At 34.5% G+C, this 25,470-nt stretch overlaps 1 protein-coding gene across 1 annotated transcript in view; it reads left to right on the top strand.

Annotated features, from left to right (window-relative positions):
* Positions 1-25,470, top strand: part of ZFAT (zinc finger and AT-hook domain containing) — a 280,433-nt gene that overhangs the window by 149,882 nt on the left and 105,081 nt on the right. Inside the window, exons 9-11 of the mRNA XM_051971128.1 lie at positions 1,411-1,560; positions 8,066-8,239; positions 22,945-23,033. Coding sequence (XP_051827088.1) covers positions 1,411-1,560; positions 8,066-8,239; positions 22,945-23,033 — 413 coding nt within the window. The remainder of the gene's footprint in view (positions 1-1,410; positions 1,561-8,065; positions 8,240-22,944; positions 23,034-25,470) is intronic.

Below are 25,470 nucleotides of genomic sequence, written 5' to 3'. Positions count from 1 at the left end.
GATCTGGAGCCTCAGAGTATACTCTACTTTTTTTTTTTTTTTTTTTTAAGTAACCTCTATTTTCCCAGACCTTAGCATCTTTTCTTAAATTTTGACCTATTTTCTTTATTATAAGTAATTAGGTCTTTCATTGCTAGGCTTTGCTTTAGAAATTTGATTAAAATACTTATCACTACTTAAGGCTCTCTTCTTGATAAGTACTGAGAAGTACTATTCATTCTTGTATGTCTGGAAAGGTGAGACTAAAATGTTGTCCTAATATTGTCCTTATTCATTCATTCTACGAGGTATAGGGCTAATTTCTGGAGGTACAGCAACAATAACAATAACAAAACAACGCAAGCAAAAGACCTCAAAGTGTCTATCAAAGAGATTACATTTTCCTAAATCAGAGGATACAACATTTATTTAGATACTAGAAGTAAATTCAAGATGAACTGTGGAGAAAGCATGCTTTGTTTAGCCATGAAGAGGATCTGCTCAAGTTCATGCAATTCATAAGCATCAGAGTCAGAACTCAAATCTTTTTCTTTTAATTTAAAATCCATTATTCTTTCTTCTGTGCCTCAACAGTCTTAATGTGATAATTAGTTTCAAGTTTGAAATTTTATTTGACATGTATATCAGTAGCATTTTAATGTACTCTTCTCCAAAATGCAGAATGGAATCTATTTGCCATCTGGCAAGTGGCTTTCAAGCTTATATATTCTAGCTCCCTGTCATTTTTCTCTACTCTGTCTATAATATTTGTTCAAGAAGCCTAAGTTATTGTTAGTGAATGAATGGAGAAAAAAAACTGAAAAACAAAGAAATGACAACTTGAAGAGCAAGTAATAATAATGTTAAATCAACCAATTTCAAACTAGAAATGACAGAAAAAGAGCATGCTATTCAAGTGGGCTCATCCAACAACTTATTTACCTATACAAATAATATCCAAATGCCATGTAAATGCACTTGTGATCTTTTGAATTGTAACATTTCTTAAAATAAAATTAGTGGAAATGACTTTTGATAGCTAAAGTCTCATTTAGGACCTGAACCCAAAATGATCAAAGCATTGTTATGTTTTATTTGTTGTTATTGTTGGTCAGTTGTTGTTCTCCCTCTTTGTGACCCCTCAGATCATAGCACTCATGCTGCCCATGGGATTCTCTTGGAAAAGTTTTTTGGCTTTTCCTTCTCTGGTGGATTAAGGCAAATAGAGACTACATAATGACTTTCCCAGGGTCACTCAGCTGTCTAAGATTGAATTTGAAATAAGATCTTCTTGACTTCAGGCCCGGTGCTTTATCCAGTGAGCAACCTGGCTGCTCCCATTTTTATTTACAGTTCACTTAAAATAGATTTCTTTGATGCTTAGAACTGTTTGTTCTTCTTCTTCTTCTTCTTCTCTTTTTTTTTTTTTAGAAGTCTCCATGAGCACCATCTCTGAGATTCTTGGCAGAAGGGTTCAACTCAAAGGACTAATTGGAAAGAGAGCTGTAAAGTGTCCATACTGTGACTTTTATTTTATGAAGAATGGATCAGATCTTCAACGCCATATCTGGGCTCACGAAGGTAATTATATGTTCTTTTGAAATATAATGATCTTTTAGTTTTACATTCTTCATTAAGGTGATATTGAATTAGATGAAGAATGAATGTCAGGTCCCTGGAGATCTAGGTCTGTCGGAATTCTCCAGTGCCTCATAGATATGTGTCCTTAAACTTGATATGGTCAGCAAATTAGCAGATTATGTCTGACTTGACATTTTTCAATTCTATGGCTTTTTTTATTTAACTGTCTTCATTAGATAATATTGTGACAGCAAAAGAGTGTGAAGAAATAGCAGCCGTAGACACTAAAGAACAAAGAAAAGCACCACCTAATCATTTTGTTAGGAAGAGCAAACACCACCTTGATGAGTTAATGATGCCTAATGAAATCAGCAAGCAAAGAGAAAAGAATGTCTGCATACATATTCTAGCATGCAACATTTTCTGGAGTTAATATTTGAATCCATAAATAGCACTTCTTTTAGAGTTTCCAAAATGAAACTAAGAAAGTTAATAAACCAGATCTCTATTATGGTTATGTCTTACCTTGGTCAAATGAATTAGTTGCAAATAAGCATTCTCAATGGATTTACAAATAACATAAATGTAGAATGGGAAAAGTATTTCTAGTACCGTTAATATTATCTTCTCCATTTCTTTATAGAATGTGTATTTAGGGAAAGAAATTGGAAATTTTGCCTGCACAGTTTGTGAGAATAATTATTATCATATCATCAAATTACTTAGCTTTTAGAAAAGTATTTGTTCTGTGAAATATTTTGGGATGTAGTTTATATATCAAGATGATACTCCTCAAATGTTGTGGAGAATGCATATGATTTGTTTTGTTTTTTCCACTGATTTCCTGGTAGTTTTTGTATCAAACCAGTCAGAATCTGCCACCTGTGGCTCTGTTATTTATGACATCCATTTGCGAAATAGTTTGTCAGACTTGGGTGGTCTTTGGGCATGCAGCACAATGAAGGTAATTGGCTTACCCATATATAGCACATGTGACCTTGACTTCATTAGTCACCAAGTGAACTCAAATTAGGCTGTTCAAAGAAATAATGCAGTAAGTGTTTCACCACTGATATCTTAAGTTTCTCTGGAGCATCAGCTCAGAGGAGTTAACTTTCTCAGATGTATGACATCCAAATACCAAATATATCAGTCTTGTCTAGCAGATATAGCAAAACACTGAATTTTAAAACAAAATTTTTAAACTCCTCATCTGTGTGACAATGTCTCTTTTTACCAGTTCTCTTAAATCTCTTTTTGAAAATTTCCATATATATATGTTATATGTACATATATATTCCTTTTATATATATATATATATAAAAATTATCAAGCATGTGTACATAGAGAGCACTAAATCTTGAGGTAAGAATTAGTAGAAGAGATTAGCATATTAATACTGTTGTCATTTTTGTTAGTCATGATATGTAAAATATAGACAATATTGATATTAGAAAAAGTGAAATGGCACAGACAACACAATGGATAATGATATGAACCACCTGGATAAGAATGGCTTTAAAAAGTCCCATCAGTCTAAATTTTTATATTCATCCTCTATTATTTAATTTTTTTTCCATTTTAAAAATTCAAATTCATCAATAAATTCATTGATCTCCTTGAAATTTATCTTCTCTTTCTTGTTGAAAGTGGGTCTTCAGAATTTCATTATTGAAAGCATCCCTTCTTGCCCTAAAGAATTTTAGGTGATGGAATCCTATGAGTCTTTTGAAATCAGCTCTTCTTAGATCTCGGGTTTATTTTAGACTGTGCCCAGTTTCCTTCTATTTTTATAATATAAAATCAGCTGTGGAGTGACCACTTTATTCTGGGGTTCTCATCATTTTTACTTCAACAACTAATTTTCCTATTTGATGAGAATTAAGGCCAGAATAGCATCTTGTCATTTTCTCCAACTTTCTGAAGATTAAATTATTGTGAGCCAAGACATTTTCAGTTTCTCTGCTGTTATCTGATGGAGTAAATGTCTGAAAAATTAAAGTCCCCCTTCATTACTCTGTTGCCACAATGTCTTGATTATTATATATTTCCCAAACTCTTCTTCTGTTTGTCCTTTTATCTTGCTGATATTTAGTAATACTGTGATGACACTATTGCTTCTATTTCTTCCATTGTAAACTTTCTGTAAACACTCTCTTCAGTGGTTGTCCCACTTATGCATGAATCAAAAGACTTCTCTTAGGTTCCTGGGCTTCCATATTGAGTAAATCTTCTTGCGATATACATAGTTCTGCCATTTCCTTTTAGCCATATTTTAAGCATGGTTCTTATTTCAGAAAGTCTTAGAGATTCCTGTGAGGTCAAATTCACCTCCTTGTCTAAGTATCTTTAATTCACTTAGTATATTGCTCATATTTTAATCATGTTCATGATAATCATCACAATAAATATATATATATATATAAATTTTTGACAGTGTTTTACATAAATAATTTCAACAGCTCTATGAAGTAAGGTACTTTTTTTACTCCCATTTTATATAAGAGGAAGACAGAAATTGAAAGAGCATTATTCTGAATAGCTAAAAGCTTCTGGTTTGATCTTAGTTTTCGACCTCTATCTATTTTGAGTTTTAGAGAGGCAGTATGTTATCATGGGAAGACCAATCAAAGGGACTTGGATACCATCTCTGAAACTAACCATATGACTATAACTATATATAACTGTCTTCTCTGGATCCTGTTTTCCTTACTTGTCAAAATGAGGGGATTGGACTAGACCACCAAAATCTCTTCAACTCTAGAGCCTATGACATATGACCTGCTTAGTGTTACATTAAGTATCTAAAGTGAGTTTTTTTTAATAATAGATTTTTATTTTCAAAAACTATGCAAAGATAGTTTTAAACTTTTACCCTAGCAAAACCTTTTGTTCCAAAATTTTTCCCACCCTTCACCTCGCCCTTTCCCCTAGACAGAAAATAATTCAATATATGTTAAACATGAACAATTCTATATATATTGTCACATTTATTGTGCTGCACAAGAAAAATCAGATCAAAAAGGAAAAAAAATTGAGAAAGAAAACAAAAAGCAAGCAAGCAAATAAGCAAAAAAAGGTGAAAATACTATGTTGTGATCCCCATTCAGTCCCCATAATCCTCCCTCTGGTTGCAGATGGCTCTCTCCATCACAGGTCTGTTGGAATTGGCCTAAATAACCTCATTGTTGAAAAGAGCCATGGCCACCAGAATTAATCATTGCATGATCTTCTTGTTGCTGTGTACAAGGTTTTCTTGGTTCTACTCACCTCACTTAGCATCAGTTCATGTAAGTCTCTCCAGAGCTCTCTGAAATCATCTTACTGATCATTTCTTATAGAACAATAATATTCTATAATATTTACATATTAAACTTATTCAGCCATTCCCCAACTGATGGGTATCCATTCAGTTCCTAGTTCCTTGCCACTACAGAAAGGGCTGCTAAAAACATTTTTGCACATGTGAGTTCTTTTCCCTTTTTTTTATGATCTCTTTGGAATATAGACTCAATAGAGACATTGCTGATCAAAAGGTATGCACAGTTTGATATCTCTTTGGGCATAGTTCCAGATTGTTCTCCAGAATTCTTGGCTCAGTTCACAACTCCAACAACAATGTAGTTGTGTCCCAAGTTTCCCACATCCCTCCAACATTTATCATTATCTTTTTCATCATTTTAGCTAATCTGAGTGGTGTGTAGTGGTACCTCAGAGTTGCCTTAATTTGCATTTCTCTGATTAACAATGGATTTAGAGAATTTTTTCATATAATTAGAAATAGTTTAAATTTATTCATCTGAAAATTGTTCATATCCTTTGACCATATATCAATTGTATTATGGTTTGTATTCTTGTAAATGTGAGTCAATTCTCTATATATTTTAGAAATAAGACCTTTATCAGAACCCTTGGATATAAAAACTTTTCCCCAGCTTTCTGCTTCCCTTCTAATCTTGTCTGCATTGGTTTGTTTGTACAAAACCCTTTTTAACTTAATATAATCAAAATTATCCATTTGGCATTTCATAATATACTCTAGTTCTTCTATAGCTATAAATTCCTTCTTTCTGAGGTCAATTTTGAGTCCATGCCTTCCACACTCCAATTGCAATGTTGTATCTACTATATAATTTAGATTCACATAGATATCTGAGGCTACCAGTTTTCTTGCTACCTTTTTTCTTAAATTTTGTTCTCTAAATTATTGAACATTTCCTCTTTTTAAATTGTTGCAACTCTCTATGGTACCTACTTGTGTAGCTACTCCATGGACAATTTTTTTGTTTGTTTGTTTCCCTTACCTTTCGATTTGAAGCATTATAGATTAGATTTGAGATACTGTGCTACCAACACTTATTTATATTTGTCAAAGAGTAACAGCTGATATTTAAGCTCCTCTTACCTCTTTCAGGGGTTTTTAATCTTTTTTTTTTTTTTTTGTGGGTGTCATGGACCCTTTTGGCAGGTTGGTTAATTCTGTGCATCTTTATTAGTGTACAGTTTTAAAATTCATATGGTGTGTATGTGTGTTAGTATATGAGAGAGAGGGGAGGGGGGAAAAGGAGGGAGAGGAAAGAAAAGAGAGGGAGATTACAAAGAGGATCACAAAGAAGATTACAAAGGAAAGCAGTTATAGTCAAATACAGTTACCAGAATGTTAAAAGGAATCACTGTGAATTCAATTGGTTGAGAATTTGTCTTCTATTTTCTATCAGTCATGGCTCTCTTCATAGATTTAATTAAGTTCCCTTAGATCCCACATCATCAATGTTGTTAGCGAATTTGCTTTTACCATGTTATTTTCATCCTGTTTTTTTTTCTCATTATTAATGCAAATGGCTCTATTTCCCCTTCTGTCTCCTTTTTTATTTTTTTTTTTTACTTGCAGATTACATAATGAGAAATGCCTGAAGCAAATTTTTATACTTCTAATTCCACTGATTGATCTAAATGCTATACAACTAGGTCACTTGCTTTTTTGTACAGTTAAATCATCTCATGATCAGTCACTTCTTCAAGCCTTTCTTAAAGCATGAATCTTCTACAAATACCTTTTCCCTTTTTAAAAACTGGGATATTTGTCCAACTCTGGTTTTTGGTATTTTTCCTCCTTCTCTGCTTTTCTACAGAGATCACTAGCAGGAGATCAATAATCAAGTCTGCAGGTTCTTAATAGAATTTGATTCATCTTCTTTGGATGATATGAAATCCTTGAGGACATCTAGCAGCCCTTACTTACTATGTCTTTACTTGCTGTGAATTTCTCTTTTCTCATCATTGGTTTTATTAACCACCTTTTTGTTCCAGGATCTTCTCCCTTGGTAGAGGAAAAAAAAGCATAATAGAAGTTGGGTAGTTAAACTCTCTGTTTTCATGTATTACTGTTGTTTTATATGATCCCAAGCTGCAAGCTCGCTTCCTTTATTCACACCTCACAGAATTTTTAGAAGTAATTTTTTTTATTTGAACTTTATTTGCCTTTTATAAACTTTAGATCATGCTTTCCTCTCTTCCATTCTTTCCATTCTAATATCTTCCTTATAAGACTGGATTGTATCATTCATAACACCTGGAGCATAAAAAGTACTTACTAAATTCTTACTGATTGATTTATACCAAGTCTTAACCTTGGTTTTCATGCTTGGTTTTTGCTTCAATCTTTGGAGTATGCCCTTTTGAAATCTGTTTCCCTCACCAGGGAGCTTTCAATAGTGTCTTCTATGCATCCCTGTTTTCTTATTCATTGGAATAATTTTATATTGTGTCATCAAGTTTTTTTTTTTTTTTTTTTTTTTTTTTTTTCCCCTTGAGAGGTCTTCTTTTATCTAGCCTCACTAAGTCTCAAATCATGGTCAGTGTGAAAATTTTGTCATTCATTTTCATATTTCCTTGTTACTCTGTACATTCTAATTCCTGCCATTTCAAGAAGGACTCTCAAGTCTTAGCTTTGTTTGTTCAAACACTGTGGATTAATGAAGTTAGTTGAATGGGAACATGTAGAAAGAAAAAATCTTAATAAGATGCCATTAAGGGCAGCATGACTAATATTGCTTCAGTACTTCTGAAATAACTGGGATTTCATCATTGAGTGCCTCCTCTCTTCTACTCCTTACTTATGTGTCGCTCTCAATGGTTTAATGAGTTACTGTCACCAGCATAATTCATCACTTGGTTATGCTTTGTCTCTGGGGCTTGGCTCCTTTAAACTTAGCTAGTTTGTTCTTGGCTAATGGATGTATAGTAGGAACATAATAAATGCTTGCTGACTGGCTGATTTATTTTCCGTGAAGTTTTTCCATCTTAAAAGGATCTGTTTGTGGCCAAAGTCCAAGGTCATTTTGATGTCATCAGAGGAGGAACTTAATATTAGTTGTGGGTAATTTCTGTTACTTTCTCAAGCATTTCCAGAATAGCCTCAATCTTTCATTCTCATATACTCTTAGTTTCTCAAAATAAAATTTTTAAAAAGAGATTCTATCTTTTTTCCTTTCTTTTTGAATAGGTGTGAAACCATTCAAATGTTCATTATGTGAGTATGCTACTCGCAGCAAGAGTAACCTCAAGGCTCATATGAACAGGCACAGCACTGAGAAAACACATCTGTGTGATATGTGTGGCAAGAAATTCAAGTCAAAAGGAACATTGAAAAGCCACAAGCTCTTGCACACTGCTGATGGTGAGTAGCAGACCCTCTTCAGTACTTCAGTCCCTTTTGTTTAGGTGCTGTGCATAGTGTCAGTCTATCATCCTTAAATTTGATAGACTTAAAGAAGAAGGAAGCAATCTCAAGAAACTGAGCACATGGTAGTTCTGATATACATATAAGTTCCCTTTACATTTTTTTTTTCATTGATTGCTTTGATATCCTTGATCTTTTGTTCTTTGGATGAATTTTGTTATTCTTTTTTTCAAGTCCACAAAATAAGTTTTGGTAGTTTTATTGGTACAGCACTGAATAAATAGATTAATTTAGGTAGAATTGTCCTTTTTATTATATTGGTTAAGCTTATTCATGAGCAAATAATATTTTTCTAATTATTTAGATTTGACTTTATTTGTGTGAAAAGTGTTTTTTAATTGTGTTCATATAGTTCCTGGGTTTGTCTTGTCAAATAGACTACCAAGTATTTTATATTATCTACACTTATTTTAAATGAAATTTGAAGTTCTCCCAGCTTCTTGATTGATGTTTTTCAGCTAACTTAGATTGAGGGGGCTTTAATGTTTTAGGAAACTGCAATTAGACTAGATTGAGATAATGCATTAAGCCATTAGCATTTGCTTTTTTATGCCTCTCAGCATCATTGCTTCTGGGGCCAGAGCTAAGCCAATGCACCCATGTGCTCTTGGCAGGATTTAAGAAGTCCTATTTTGAATTTTGCATCTTTTCTCCATTACTGTCCAGTGAAAGCTTTATGCCTTCCCTGTGAGCACATGCAGCTTGATTTACCTCAAAAGACCTCCTTGAGTGACACAGAGCTTGGACTTACTATTTTTTTTTTTTTTTTTTTACAACAGCAATAAACCAAAAAAGCCTTAATATTTATCTAGCACGCTAAGGTTTACAAAGTACTGTATGCATTTCTAAAAAGTCATTTAAAAGTATCTTTTGTGCTTCCTGACTGATCCTGGCTGATATTTATTTCACAGTTACAAAAAAAAAAATTACACACACATTTTTACCTTAATTTCACAGATAATTGGTATAATGGGTCTGGGCCTGGAGTCAGGAAGATTTGAGTTCAAATCCAGTCCTGGACACTTATTATTTGACCTGGGGCAAGTTACTGAACTCCTCTTTGTCTCAGTTTCCATGGATAAAATAAGGATAATAACAGCAACTACCTCAATAATACTAACTACCTCCCAGCACTGTTGTGAAGATTAAGTGAAATAGTAATTGTAAAGTGCTTTTCATTGTGCCTACTACATAGGTGCTGTATAAATATTACCTGTTATTATATATCTATATTTATATATTTATGTATGTATGCATATGTGTTTAACTGTACACACATTCATTTACAGACAAAGTTATTAAATTATTGAATGGATGAATTTTCAATGTTATATATTATAAAAGGAGAGAAGGTAATTTATAAAAGAAGATATGTACATTAAAAATTTCTTATGCTTTTTATTTCTCAGTTCCTCTTTAAGTGCTATCTTCTTCCATTTGAACTGCCTCTAGAGCAATCTGAATAGAAAATTTTAAAATAACAATATTTGCAAATATATCTTATTGTTATTTTAACACATAATTGATTAGACCAACAGCATGACTTAAAATGAAAAATGGAATTATTTTTAGAAATTATTTTTCATTTTAAAACTGAGTGTTTTATGATATTTGTTCTATGAATTAAAAATGTAATTAAGTTCTTACCATATGCCAAATACTATCTCACTTACTGGAAATACAAAAAGGAAAAAAAAAATTTGTCAGCATTCAAGGATCTTTGATTGGAGGAGATGATGCATACAAAAGAATTCAACTGGGGGGACAGGTGTAGGGGTGTGTGTGTGTGTGTGTGTGTGTGTGTGTGTGTGTGTGTGAGACGCTGATCAAGGGACCATGACCAAGAGTCCTTAATTTGTCAGGTCAGATGAAAAGTCAAGTCAGTAAGCAGTTATTAAGTACCTTCTATGTACCAAGCACTATGCTAAGTACTGAATACAAATAAAGGGGAGGAAGGGCAGGGGAGAAACAATCTCTGTTAGCAGGGAATTCACAGTCTAATGGGGGAGACAATGGGGTTTGGGAATATACATAATAGCAGGTCAGATGCTAAGGCCTAGAGAGTTTGAGGATGCATTGACAAAACACCTTATCCCTCTAACTGCAGGACTTCTGAATTGGTGCTCAACTTACTTAAGTATTATAAGTATCCATAGATGTTCTGTCTAGGTGCCTTTTTGGAGAAAGAGTGAAAAGAGAGCAAGGGAAAACATTGTCCATCCCACAGTTCTAACTTGACTCCCCCATGGATTCTGGGCTTATTGGGGGTGATTAGGAATCGGGCAAAGGGAAAATAAAGGGAAGGATGTCAACTTTTGCTCTGTGGAATTTAATGGAATTTGAGAAAGGTACAGAGATGAATAAGAAACAGTCCTTACCCTCAGGTAACAGAGAATTACTGATAGAATTTAAGAGTTTGAAGCATCTAGCCTAATTTATTTATATTGGTACTTTGGTACTGCCTTGAAACCCATCAAATTCAGTATTTTGAGGAGAAAAATAAGCTTCAGCACTTGATGTGTGCTCCATCACACTTGGCTGACCACCAGGGATGTGATGCTGGCCCCCTCTGCTGTGGACTGCTTTTCTCCAGCGAAGGTGGCAGTATACAGGACTGTTAAGTTGGAGCCCAGAAGCTGAGGGCGGCTCTTGTAGCAGTTCCTGCAGCATGATATAACTGCACTTAGTTTCCCAGCTCCCAGAACAGTAGTACTGAAGAGGCCATGGAACGGCCGTCATGCTCAGCAGGAGAGGAACAGCAGGAGTACCAGGAGCCCCGGTGGAGGAGGCAGTGGTGAGCGCCCAGGAGTCCGGGGAGCCCTAAACCCCAGGTTGGAGTCAGAGCTCTGGGGAATGAGGGGCGCTGGACCATAGTTTCTGCCCCTATATCCAGGCTCCTAAGCCCTCACCCGACGAAACCTGGAAGGTGTGGGGTGTGAGGAGAGTATAAAGTTGTGGTTTATCTTAGAAAGTAAGTTGGGTCAAGAAGATAGGAGTCCAGCTGGGCCAGACTGGGCTGGCTTGGCTTGCTTTTCTGCAGCTGGAAGCCCTGCTTTCCCCTTGAGTGGGGAGGGATGGTTAAGCTGCAGACTGGAGAGGCACTACAAATGGGATAAATTCGTTTGGTACTCATTGTTCTAGCCACCTGTCGTGGCTTCTAGAACCCGCTAATGGTGAGTACTGATGTACTACTATATGAAGAAGAATCCTTTCTGTAGACTATACAAGTAGTTATCTGGTCTTTTCTTGAAGACTTTCAGTAAGGAGATCATTCCATTTGGGAAATGGTCTGATTGTTCTGAAGTTTTTCCTGAAATTAAACCTACATTAAACTTTTGGTAGCTTCCACCCATTGATTCTCCTTTTGTCTCGCTGCCTAGGACAATTGTAATCCATCCTCTGTATGACAGCTTTTCAACTACTTAAAGATCCTGTTCCTACAAGTCTTCTCTTAAAGAGACTAGATATTCTCATAGTCTTGATTCTGAGGCCTATGCTTTTTCACACTATATCACAATTGAAATTATTTGGATACAATGCAGTTTATTTCAACTAGTATTTAGTGGCAATCTGATGGGAAATTTTTCTGTTATTGATAAACTGGGCATTGTTTAGAGTTGTTTTATGCCTATTACTCATGCTTTCTGGGTTTAATGGAAGAGAGACATGTTCTATAAGTTGGATGTATTTAGAAAGAATGAAATATGTTAGATTCTTAAAATCTAGCCAGCCTGTGTGTTATCTAAAAACTGAAAATGAAAGTACACAGGATTTGTTACACAATAGATTTTTATGCATGAACTCAAGAATGATTGGAGCTCCTTTAGTGATCCTTAAGATTATATCCCATAGTCTTGGGAATTTTTATTCTGCTTTACATTTAAAGCCAGCAACCTGGCTCCAACTTTCTTTTCTTTTCTTTTCTTTTTTTTTTTTTCAGGTTTATACATTACTCTACTTTATGTTCTCTATGGTTTTACCAGACTTCTTACTGTTTCATGCATGCCTTGCTATCTTATTTCCTCTTGTTTAGAATGTTCTCCTTCTTCCTCTCTTAGAATCACCAGTTTCCTTAAAAGTTCAAAGCTCAATACTTCCTCCAACATGACCGAAACATTGTGTTTACTACATGCAAAGCATTGTACCAAGTGTTGGATAAACAAAGAGAAAGAATGACTAAGTGTCTTCTTGATGAGCTCATGCTTTTGATGGAAGAAAGAAAAAAAGTTTATCTGAAGGAAAGCTGAAAAGGTTCTAAGTCCGATGGGATCAGTTTTGGGGTAGATAGCAAGGTCCAGAAAAAACCATTCTTATCCCCAAAGTCCTTGGCTCTGTCAAATGAGGCAATAATTATGGTTTTGTCTGTAGAAACAATGAGCAAAGAATAAAGTGACCTTTATATCTATTAACTTCTAATATGTCCTTGCCAAAAATATTTTTGAATTTGATTTGTAAAGGTGGTGTAGTTACTTATGTATATGTATGGCCTTCCACTTATAAAATATAAGATTCTTGAAGAACTATTGCTTGATTTTTGTGTTTGTATCACCGATGTCTAACACAAAGCCTGACACACAATAGGCATTTAATAAATAATTAATAATTGAATTATTGAGTTTTCACAACAAAATATGATTAGGAGGATGGTTCCAGGAGAAAGAAGTTTTGATTAATGTAAATGTGTGGCATATATATACATACAAACATGCCATTAGAATAGCATGTATAATGTGACTATACTTAATAGTGAAAATATTTGGCTTTGGGGCTAATCTTATATGTCTGATAACTTGACTCAAGATGTTATGTTTTATTTTAAGTCCCTTAGATTGAAATAGTGATATACCTACCAGTAGAAAATTTATATTTGCCAAATCAATGGCAATGACTATGCTATTGACACATCTAACTTTCTGTTATCCCCAAATCTTCAATTTTAGAGCTAGAAGAGATATTCATTTCATAGGTGGGAAAATTAATACCCTGAAAAGTGAAGTGATTTTGCCAAGTCACATAGTGAGGTAGAAAGAAAACAAGGACAAGAATTCTGGTCTCTTGAATCTCTGCTGCCAATTCACCTCAAATTATCCTTTTCTGAGCAATGCCTTCCCTAGGAAATTAATTACAATTTATCCTGCATATATTTTTGTGTGTGTTCTGTTATTTGTTTGTTGTCTCCTCCTTTAGAATATAAACTCCTTGAGAATAAATGTTGAAAATGCAGAGCTCTGACTGCAGCCTGGGGTTTGGGGCTCTCCGGACTCCTGGGCGCTTACCACTGCCTCCTCCACCGGGGCTCCTGGTACTCTTGCTGTTCCTCCTGCTGAGCTAGCATTTATATAGTGCTTTAAGGTTTGCAAAGTGATTTAAAATTATCTCATTTGATTCTCATAACAACATGTGAGACAGGTGCTATTTTTATCCTCATTTTATAGATGAGGAGACTGAGGCAGATAGTGCTTACTTACTTGTCTAAGGCCACACCATTAGGAAATATCTAGATTTGAACTCAGCCTTTCTGACTTCTAAATCTAGACCACAACTTACTCTGCCACTTAACTCTCCTTTTATGGGAAACTTTAATACTGTATTATTTAAACAAATTAGTGAAAATAAAAAATGAGAAATGGAAATGACAAAGACAGAATAAGAATTGTAACCAGAAGTTTGGACAGTGCAAATTAATTGCTACAACAAGGAAACCAAAAGAGCCTAGAAGGCACCTTAGCTAAGAAACATCTGATTTATTACCCAAATGGAAAGAGATAGATGGCTACCAAAGAATGCATTTGGTTAAAATAAGAACTCATCTCTTCTAGATAAGGATGATAAAAGATTATGAACAATGTTGTCTCATAAAACAGAGAGAAGTAGTTAGAATAAAACCTGTCTGAAGAAAGCTTGACGAAATATCTAGCTAAGCAAAGTCATCCCCTAAAGTCACCTAACAGCATTCAGAGATGAAAGTGAAATCAAAGGAAAGTGGGAAAAGTTTTTTCAAAAATCATTTAAACAAACTATTTTTTTCTATTATGGATAGAGGAACAAACATAACTGGACCTTAACATCACAGTCCCTAAGGTACAGAAAAAGTAGCAGGACTGGATCAGATATCTAGAAAAGAGATGCCAGAAATAGTACAATTGCATGGTCATATGAGGTATCTGAGGGTAGAAAAAATTAAAAAAAAAAAAAAAAGCTGACATGATCTGTTAATGACTGACTCTTGCAAGTTGAAAAGCTTATAACCAGTTGTAGCACTCCAGTGGTGAATATTTTTGGTCATAGTTTCCCATAAAATTGTATGATGAGGCCTATGATTAGCAGGGATAGAAGGAATATTTTCATTCATGGGATCCCAGATCTTTACGTATTAAAGTAATAAGCCAAGAAATACTCTTACTTTGCCTGATATTTAATAAAAGCCTAAAAATAGTTACTGAGTTCCAGAGTTCTATTCTCTTTCCCATCCCCAGTGGTTATTAGAACCCATAGTGTAGTAGACAGATTTAAATGAAGCAGGGCATACTTACTGCGTAATCAAAATAAGAATTCTCCAATCATAAAATAAAAGCCCTTTTAAGTTCAGTACTCTTAATTTTTTTGGTTCCTTCCTAATTCCCTTACCACATACATACTTCAAGGGGAATCAAGGGGAAATTTTCTTGAAAAATTTAAAAAGAAGAATTATTCAGTCTTCAAGCGTGCTGGAACAGGCAATAATTAGGCAAGTGGAGAGTTGAATATGGAAATTGAATTTGAGTGGAGGAAGTGCCTTTTCTGTCTTCTCTCATAATGAGAATTCCTATGGCTAAATGTAGAATGAAATGTCATCCAATAAAGCCTAAGTAAAGAGTTCCAATTATTTTCTCCTGTAAAAAGAAATATCAGCATCCACTTTAACAACACTTATCAGGAAAACGCAAATGTGAATGATCCTTCAGACATTTTCTAGCTGTGTGACCCTAGGTAAGTCCCCTAACTCTGTTTCAGGGTTCCATCTCAATGAAGTGGGCATTAAAGCAACAACTTTCTCACACAGTTGTTATGAAGAATAAAGTACTATGTGTAAACAGTCTTTTACAGGCTTTAAAGTGATAGATATATATTAGCAATTATCTATAGATCACTTATCCAATAATCTCAGCTATCTAATACACTATACTTGACAAAAGAACGTTTTTGATCAGTCACAAGATATGCCTCAAATCTGTGCATCTAAGCTTATTTAGTATACGTAAAGGAAAACTTCTTAGATATATATTGTTTGCTTATCTAGTGATCCAGGCCACATAAGAATTAGACTATGAACTAGTATTGAAGTAAATAGGAGACTATCTAGTCCACCTCACTAATTTTTATATCTTTCACATATATTTTCAGCCACGTGGAATCACAGGGAAGATTATTAGTATTAAAGACACACAGAATTTTGTGATATAATAAACTTGGAATCATTGAAGACCATGGATGATTTCCAAATTACACAATTCTGATATCCTCCAGCTTACTCAGTTTTCAGATTCCTTTTTTTTTATTCATCTGCAGAAATGAAATATGGTATTATGGAAGGAGAAATGAATTCCAATTCTGCTTATTGCATTTTTGACTTTTGACTAATTGGCCTAGTTAACCTTTCACCAGTAAAAGCTAAGTGGCTCAGTGAATCGAACTTGAAGTCAGGAAGACTTGTCTTCCTACATTCAGATCTGGACTCAGAAACTTACTAGCTGTGTGATCTGGACAAATCACTTAACTCTGTGCCTTAGTTTTCACATTTGTAAAATGAACTGGAGAAGGAAATGGTAAACCACTTCAGTATATTTGCCAAGAAAATCCCAAATGTGGTCATTAGAAGTTGGACATGACTGAAACTACTTAACAATACCAACTAATTTGACCAAAGTAATTTACTGTTTCTAATACTTACTTTCCTCATCTTTAAAATGATAATATAGGACTAGAAGATCTTCCAGGGCCCTCTTAAATTCATTCAAATTTCATTATTTCTGAGTTCTAAGCCTTTACAAGGTGTATGTATAGATGTATACTTATGGATATGAACTAATTCAATAGGTGATCCATTAAGTTGAATGCAACAGATTGGGTCATGTATATTTTTGAACTCATTTTGTGTTTGCAATGTGAATGGTTAGAATAATAATCTTTTGTGTCATTGTGGACTTTGCTGATGGGGTTCCATAGTATCCTAGGACTCAAAGCAAAAATATAATGATATCTGTGAATAAGAACATTTAGAGAAACTAGTCACCAGTAGGAAATCCTTCTTTTTGTTGGAATTATGCAAGACATCTCCCAAGTCCCTATGGACAGTTTGTGTAAGCATATATTTCCCTATTTTATACATTATTTGATTCAACACATAATTGAACAGAATTGTCAATAGTTTATCATGGATATGTGAAGATTTATTTTGTTTATTAGTTTTACAAAGCTAGCATACCATTTTTATTATTACATGACCATCATCATTATTACTCTTACTATTATAACTTTTTCTATGTAAATACTACTCGTTTAATATTAAACAAAAAAACAACTTTAGTGGATTGCCTTAATTTACTTTTAAAGAATTATAGTTTTGGTGGGCATTAGATTGGTACTCTTTCTCCAGGATTCACATTACAAACTAAAAGTACACATACATATACTCATATACTCACAAATATAGAACAATCTTAAGTAACTTTATCATATGCAAAACACCTTTGAGGAAAGACTTCAAAACTGTGTTTTGGTCTACTATCTTGAATGAATATTTTGTTAGAACAACATACAATAGACATTACTGATTCTTCTGTTCTGTACATCTCTCAGTCAATATTATGACCTCAAAGATGAGATCTGCCCTAGAAAATCATTGGCAAAGCCTGCTTGATCCCTTCTCTTGTTTACATCATGGCATATCTAATGCCTTCCTGGGCCATTCTCTTAAAGATTTTATGGAGATAAAGAAGTAATCATTAGGGTCAGTAGTTGCTAATGTCGTTTTGCTAACCTTTCTAGAAAAGAGAAAGCATGGCTTTTCCATTATTTTTTCCAGTTTTCCCTTTGACACATCTTACAAATTGATCCCTGGATATCTTCAAAATCACTTCTCCCATTATATATTTCTTCTTGTATTTGTTTAGATTCTGCCATGCTCCCTGATTTGTTCTTCTTAAATGTGACATCAGAATGAGGTATTCATAGAGTCAAAATATGACAGATGGTTCTGTTATCTTTGCTGATGAAAAAAAAACTATAAATGCCACTATTCCTGTTTAATTTCATGTATATTTGTTGTTCTAGATTCATTTATATGTATTCTCAAAATTAGCTGTTTCCTAAAATGCTTTTTGTTATTTTGTGAAGTGATATTGCTGGAGCTTTCAATTATTCTCCACCAAACTTTCTTCTGCTGTGTTTTATTAACTGGGCTGCTTGTATCAAAGTATATGTTAACTTCGTTTTGAAGATCTTCTTGGGGTCATCATGGAATTTCTCTGCTTCTGCAGCAAAATGAAAATGCATTTATTGTTATCACCTAGAAGGTGGTTACTTGGGTCTACTTATTTTGAACACTGAAAGATGTGATGAATATATGTCACATTGATCATTTCTTGTGTCTTTTCAGTTTAGAATGAAATCAATTCTGTGAACTCCTTTCTTTGTCTCTCCAAGAGGGGTCCAGAGTCCCCTTTTCCATGTTGTTTGCACCTTTGTGGAATTAGTGTTTATAGAGATGTATTCAACTTAGTTCTAAAAGGTTGGCTCCCTCATCACTGGGCAGAGATGTTTGTGGATGGAAAGAAGTCTAAGTGATTTCTAGCAAATTCTGTCCCTCTTTCTACCACTCATTCACAGGGACTGTGAAAGTAGAAGCAAGCCACACATGATTGAGGCTGTTTTGCATTTTTGTCTGTTTCATCACTTAGAGTTGTCCAAAAATAATCTCCATTGGTAGCCTTCTGAGGATGCACCTCTCCATTCTAAGCCATAAATAGTGAGATAGTAGGTCTGTTCTTGAAGTTTTTTGTGTTTGGTAGAAGCTGCCAACATTTATATAGTTTACTGAAATAGCCTTTGAGATGTTGAGATTTAGAGGATTTCTAATTATTGTACTTTTTACAGCAAGTAGAACTGAGGTATGGAAGTATCCCTGTGTCCCTCTGAAATAGGCAAAATAATTTATAACAAGTCAAGGAATTTTAAAAGTGCTGCTATAATTCTTTTCCTCTTGTATCTCCTTGTCTTGTTTTGTATCCTTGTTCATTATTTGCAGATTTAAGCATTTCTTATTCGGCTACTCACCATTTGGTGTCAGTGTAACCTCTGGCCAATAAAGTTATTCATTATCTATTTCCCTTTGGAATGTCATTACAAAAAACAAAATGGTAGTTCCAAATTATTACTTTTTATGATCATTTTAATTAGATAACAAAAGATCTTGTGTCAGACTCTTTCCTAACTCTCCTTTATAGGAACTGTCAGTGATTTTGTAAAAGTGTTGGCAATTTTTATTGAAGGGATTCAGAGTCAAGGAAAAATGATTCCTTGCTAATATATAATATCAGAAACTTTTATATTCCCTTTTTCATACGATGTCTGTCAGAACTCTTGACAAAATCATAATGGTGGGCTCTTGATCTTCAGTGAAATAATTAGTTTCCTCCACTTTATGACACTGCTGTACACTTTTTTTTTTGTTGTTGTTCCATCAGAAGATATAATAATAAATGACAAAATGTTTATTGACTGACCTCTTTTCCCAGAGTCACTTTTCTGTTTGAATATGGTGAGTATGCCTAATTACTAATTAGCTGATATGTTGCCATCACTAATATAAACCTTCTCATTAGCTCATCTAAGACACTCATTAACTTATTTATGTAAACACTATAAATAAGCTTCTTGGAGACATGGATTGTTTGATTGTTTTTACTTTGTATCATCAGTGCCTTGCACAGTGCCCAGAACACAGTAGGTGGTTTATAAATATTTACTGAATTTTGAGTGTATTACCACTAGAGGTATGAAGGCAAGAGACATATAACTCAAGGAGGGCACACTCTAGGTCTCACATAAATTTTGTATTTCCCCATCTCTCATACTGTTCTCAGAACACAGAAGGCAATTCATAATTGTTTGTTAAAAATGTGTTAAATTTTTGAAGAGGTACCATAAATAGGAAGAAAACTATGCAGCTGCATAGAAGGAAATAGTACAAAAATGCAAAGCTTAAGTTTTTTTTTCTAAAATAATTTAATTTTATACTTGCAAGTTATATTTTTCATGATGTGCTCATTAAAATTTAGTTTACGTCATTGGCCAAGTATCAAGCTAGAATTTGTCACCTTAATTATTACACTGAATGAAAGCTTTAAAAGCAAACAAACAAACAGCACTTTAAAATGCATCTTGATGCCAACTATTTAGAAGGAGGAGTTTGCTTTATTTGCCTTGCACCAAGACTTAGTTTTTCTGAATATTCATTTCAGAAACTTTTGGAACCTTGTAATGTGACTTGAAAATGGAGTTTTAAATTCATTTTGATTTTCTGTTTACTAAAGAGTCAAAACCTAGTATTTAAGAAAAACAGCATTATAGAAAATTCTGATAGCTTTAAAGAAGAATGCCTTGCCTTAGAAATACTATGAATGTTTTGTATTTGATTCTGTTTTATAATATTTTGGCCAGATGAAATCAGTGCATTCCTGGGCCAATTTGATTTTGTTCATCAAAAATGTAGATTCAAATCCCCAAGAGTTTCTATAAGTACTGCATGATCTCATTTAACAAATATTTGTTGAGTACCTTATATATTTCAGGCACTACGTTAGGCAAAGATAACCAAAGACGAGCAATAAAATAGCAAATAAATATGAGGCATAGAATTAGGGAAATTTTCCCATTTCCCTAAATTTATTTCAGTAAAGTATAAGCCAAAGACATTTCCCAAGAGGAAGGGGAGAAAGGAATGTATTTGACTTGCAGACAGAGGAGAATGTTCTTCTTAGTAGTTATGATGAACAGCACAATAGGAAGGCAATTAGATAATAATAAAAATATTGTCATGTACTAGTAAGGAGCCAGTTGAAATTAGGTAACATGAATTTGAGTGGAGAGGAAGCATGAATATATTTCTCAATGATCTTAGTTGAGAGTAGAGATATGATAGTAGATGAGGGAGATGATTGGATTAAGTTTTTTGTTTGTTTGTTTGTTTGGTTTGGTTTGCTTTTCCTAAGAGTACTTTTGTGGGCAGCAGGAAAAGAATTAACATTGAAGATTGAAGAGAAAGTGAGAATGATAGAATGACACTATACTGGGTTAGATAGAAGGGGATGGGATCATGGGAGGGTTGACGGATTTGTTCTGCTGAAGGAGACAAGGATGAAGAGATTGTGGGGCAAGAGGTCTGACTGATATGAAATGAAAAGTGGAGAAGAGGAAACTCTTGTGAATGTTGTTAATTTTTCAGTGAAATATGTGGCAAAGATCTTGACTAAGAGAATTGGGAAATTTTTCAGTGCTGTGGAATCTTGAGAGATGAGAATGTTTGGAATGGACATTGTGCTAAGGAGAACAGAAAATTATTTATATTTGAAAATTGTTTGCTATATAGTGAGTGCCCTGTTGAGTTTATATTAGATGAATTTGTCTTGTAACTAGTCAACACTCTTTCATAGCTTCTTCAGCTTTGTTTAGTAATATACAAATTGAAGTGAAAAAATTAGATGTTGGGAGTAATCTAAGGTTAGGGTTCTAAGATGTGTTCAGCTCTAGGTCAAGGGGCAAAGGATTTATTTGATTCCAGAGAATAGTATAGAGGTGAATTAATTTTACATGTAATTGAAATAATGAGAGAGTGTACTGTGACTATTGTAGGGATGCTGACCTTTGAAAGAACCAAGGGATAGATTATTGCATATTATGATAGAGAATTTTGACAGAGATAGAGGGGTCAAAGGCAAAGAGAAATCTATAATGATGAAAAATTATCACCAGAAAAAGGATTTTCAGAGTTGTGAACATGGAGTTCTGAATTATAGAGGTGTAACATTGGCGAATGATAATGTAATTGTATAACTATCTATCTGTCTCCAGACGTGTGTGTGTGTGTGTGTGTGTGTGTGTGTGTGTGTGTGTGTGTGTCAGTGAATTGAACTTCTCAGTAGGAAATGAATTAGATGGAGGACCAGAAAGGAGCAAAGAAAATGACTCCTCATTTCTCTGGCAGGATGTATCTAGATGCATGAGAGGATGAAATTTATTATTGGTGAGGATGGTCAAGGATATTGTGCTTGGGGCGGGGGGGAGGCGGGTTCCTCCCAAATCCCAGTGCTTTCCATCTTCCTCATATGCTTTGTTTTCCAGATTGAGGACAAAACCTTTTTCTTATTTGTATTCCCAATGCTCAGACCAATGGTAACAAAATCAAATCCACTCCAATGCAACATACATTATATGCAAAGAATGTTGGAGTCTGGAATGTTATAAAAATGGACTTTAGAGTTTGTCTAATCAAACCTTGAGATAAGAGGTTGTCTTAGGTCACTTGAATCCATGTTGACCCCTTAGGAGAATCAAGGGTTCAGGGTTCTCAACTTCTCCCTGGTTCTTCTTCCTTCAAGAAGTAGGTGATATGATTCTGATGTTCAAACCTACTCCCTCACTTAAAGGAGCCCGTTCTTATTCCAGGAGTAGCTTTGCCAAACTCTTCATTCTCAGCTGGGGAAATGTGTGCTTAGCTGAATTACTGCACAGGAGCTGTGACATTGAGCCATTGTCCAGACTTTTCTGAAGCAAAGAATGATGCATGTCCTATCTATCAATCATGCTGTTATGAGCAACATTGCAAATATGATTAGCAACATTAATTTCACAACTTGTGTATTTAATATATAACAGAGGACTTTGCTTTCTTCTTTGTCTCAATTCACTCATACATTCCCAGAAGCCAAATTTCCTGTATCTATCTAGAACAGAAAGAGAGCTTACTGATGCTGAGCTGGCTAAGGACCTGGAACTAGGAGAGACGGTCTGCCCTCTGTTAGCTGTGGTACTTAACTATTGGGTAATTCATTTAACTGTTTGAATCTTAGTTTCCCTAAATAAGATCACAGTACTAGACCATGTTGTACAAATCAAGCAAGAAAAATATGTGCAAAAGTGCTTTGTAAACTGTTATATGCAGTATATCTAAGTGTAGGATATCATCATCATCATCAAGGTTTATTCTGTATTATAGATCAGTGGTTCTCAAAGTGTGGGTCAACGAATCAACGAATTCTGGGAATCTCTGAAATCTTTTTGGAGGATCTACAAGTTCAAAATTAGTTTTTATTTCTAATATGGTAAATATAATCTACATAAAAAACTTTTTGGACAGATCCTCCATCATTTTTAATAATATAAAGATACTTATAACAACAGTTTGAGAACCATTGTTATAGATGATCTCTGAGATTCCCTCCTTTTAATCTCCATAGGGTTCCTTAATCTTATTTATGTCTCTAGGATCTCCTGGGGCTAAGTGTCTCCTCCTGAGCCGGTTACCCCTGTGCTTAGTACTGCTGATCTTACTGGTGCAGACTGGGGATAAGCTCCATCTCACTTACTCTGATATGTCATTTCAGGTAAACAGTTTAAGTGTACAGTATGTGATTACACAGCTGCTCAGAAGCCGCAGCTCCTACGCCACATGGAACAGCACGCCTCCTTCAAGGTAAGAAGATGCAGCCCATCAGAATGAATTCTTAGAATGGAATTGGTGCTCACTTTTCACACATCAGACGTAGGTGCATTTACTTGTTTAGATATCACTGACTTATGTACACCAGAGCCAGATTTCATCCATCATAGAAGCAGCATCTGGAATTAAAGGGCTTTCTCTCTTTAACCTGATCTTCTATTCTAGAGACATGTTATTTTCAGTATAGTTTGAAAAAACAAGAAATCTGTGCTGCTCATCGTCTGTTAAAAACTCCCAGCAACCATAAAGATTCTGTCACTTAATGTAGTTATTTATATTTATTCAATTGATTTGTTTGTTACATACTCTCAATGCCTCTATCATTATTGATTGTTTTAAGCTGTTCAGTATCCTAGTGGTGTCCAATGATTTATATAATACAGAAGCTGGCCCTGTGCCTTGTACAAATGGATATTTCAAACATACTGTTGTTGAGGATAATGGTGACATGTAACAATGAGAAATGGGTTGTCAAGCATGAGTCTAAGAGGCAGGAATGTGAACAGTACTAAGCTCTACAATAACAATTGCAGCCACAAACCAAAGGATAGTTGTAAGTAGAAGGGAGTATTAATCCTGTATCAGCCATTTAACTTTATTCTGAACCTTAGATAGTAATCATTAATCGTGTGGCAAGGACCACCGTATTGTCTTATTGTATTGGGAAGGACCACACCTATTGCTCTTTTAAGTTCTTTTTGGAACTATATAATTCATATTAGAGAGGCAACTTGTATACATGTATTTTATATTGGAGTGTGCATATGAGTGTGTGCATATATGCACAACACATATATACACAATATGTAGATATTATCTATGTGCTCTGTAAACTGTTAAGGATGATGCTGGTTAGATTTTGAACAAGAGTCATACAGTCTATTGCAATATATAGCTGTTTAGAGAGTTCTTAAATGCATTTTTTGGCATATTTAACACATAAAATATATAAATGTATTTCTGCATTGTCACTATTTCTCCACCCAGTGCCCTATTGTGGTGTGGAAGTGGCTCTGGGCTCTGAAAGGTTGTGTGGGTGAAACACAGGTTCTGGAGTGCTCTACCTAGTTGGAAAGTTTTTGAGTATTGGCCTGACAAGGGATTCTGTCTGTGTAATTGCCTATGTACATTTGGAAGTTCCTAGCACCAGGGTAGGTATGGATTCATAGGCTAATGCTGTTTATTAGGCACGGGACAAACAAAAAGAGACAGGGGCAGTCTCTGATCTCATGGAGCTCACAATCTAAGGAGGGAGACAAGCAAATGAATATGAAAAAAAAAAAAAGCACTGCACTGAAAAAGTGAAAACAATTAGAAGAAGAAAGAGAACCTTGCTTATCAAGCATATTTTATGGTCATATTATTATTTTTTCAATTCTTTATCATTTTTTTTTTTTTTTGGTTCCAATGCAGAGACTGAGAGCTGAGAACATCAGCTCTGGGAAAGAGGAAGAAATTACATTGTGGTCAGAGTGGGTATAGAGAAAAGAGAATGAATGAGCGAAGAAAAGGGGCATGGAAAAGAAGGGAGAGAATGAGGAAGAATTATGGAGACAGAGGTTGATCTAGATATGGAGGGAGAGAGGAGGAAAAGGGAGAGAGAGGGAAGGAGTAGGAAGAGGTTAGAGGGGAAAATGAACTCAGGTTCTCACTGCCTGCACCAATGTTTGTTCACTTTTACCAATGATAGCCAGTCTTTCTACTCAAACATTCTCACCTGGTAACCTTTTCCTTCTTTCCTAATTTTTGAATCTTAGTGCATTTTTGAGCTGTTGATAGAACAATATTGCTTTCTAAATATTCTAAGAAAAAACTGTCATTATGATTCTTCCCTTTTCCTTGATAGTGTTTTATACCTATCATTTTGCTTCCAATCTGGAATTAATATTTTGGTAATTGTATCTTATTATAATTGTTTTTCTTTTCAATTCTATCTGTTTTATCCATGTAAAATCATTATTCTGAAAGAGGGATCCATAGGTTTCTCAGGTTGCCAAAGAGTCCATGATTTCAAGGTTAAAATTGCCTTCTTTGGTAGGATGGGCAAATTTTTTTTAAATGTTAGCTTTATTTCATCAAAGGCATATAATATAAAATATCAAAAGTATAAAAATAAAATGTTATAATGGAACATACACAAACATAAATGGTATAGTGAGAATTGAGATTTTTGTCTTGGTTCAGATCTCTGTCTTGTCACATCAGTTGTGTGGCTTTGGAGCTAATTATCTTCTGTATTTCAGTTCATTTTTCTGTAAAATGGAGTTAATAACAATTGAAGTACCTTCCTCCTTGCTTCACGTAGTTTTTGTGAGAAAACTATACTATGAAATGCTTTATAAATTTGTAGTTATTCCCAGAAATTATTGTTAAAGCATGATGGAAACATGGTTTTGATATTACTTATCAA

The sequence above is a fragment of the Antechinus flavipes genome, chromosome 1 (assembly GCF_016432865.1).
Source record: "Antechinus flavipes isolate AdamAnt ecotype Samford, QLD, Australia chromosome 1, AdamAnt_v2, whole genome shotgun sequence".
In the NCBI taxonomy this organism is placed as follows: domain Eukaryota; kingdom Metazoa; phylum Chordata; class Mammalia; order Dasyuromorphia; family Dasyuridae; genus Antechinus; species Antechinus flavipes.
This window is presented reverse-complemented; position numbering and strand designations above follow the sequence as displayed.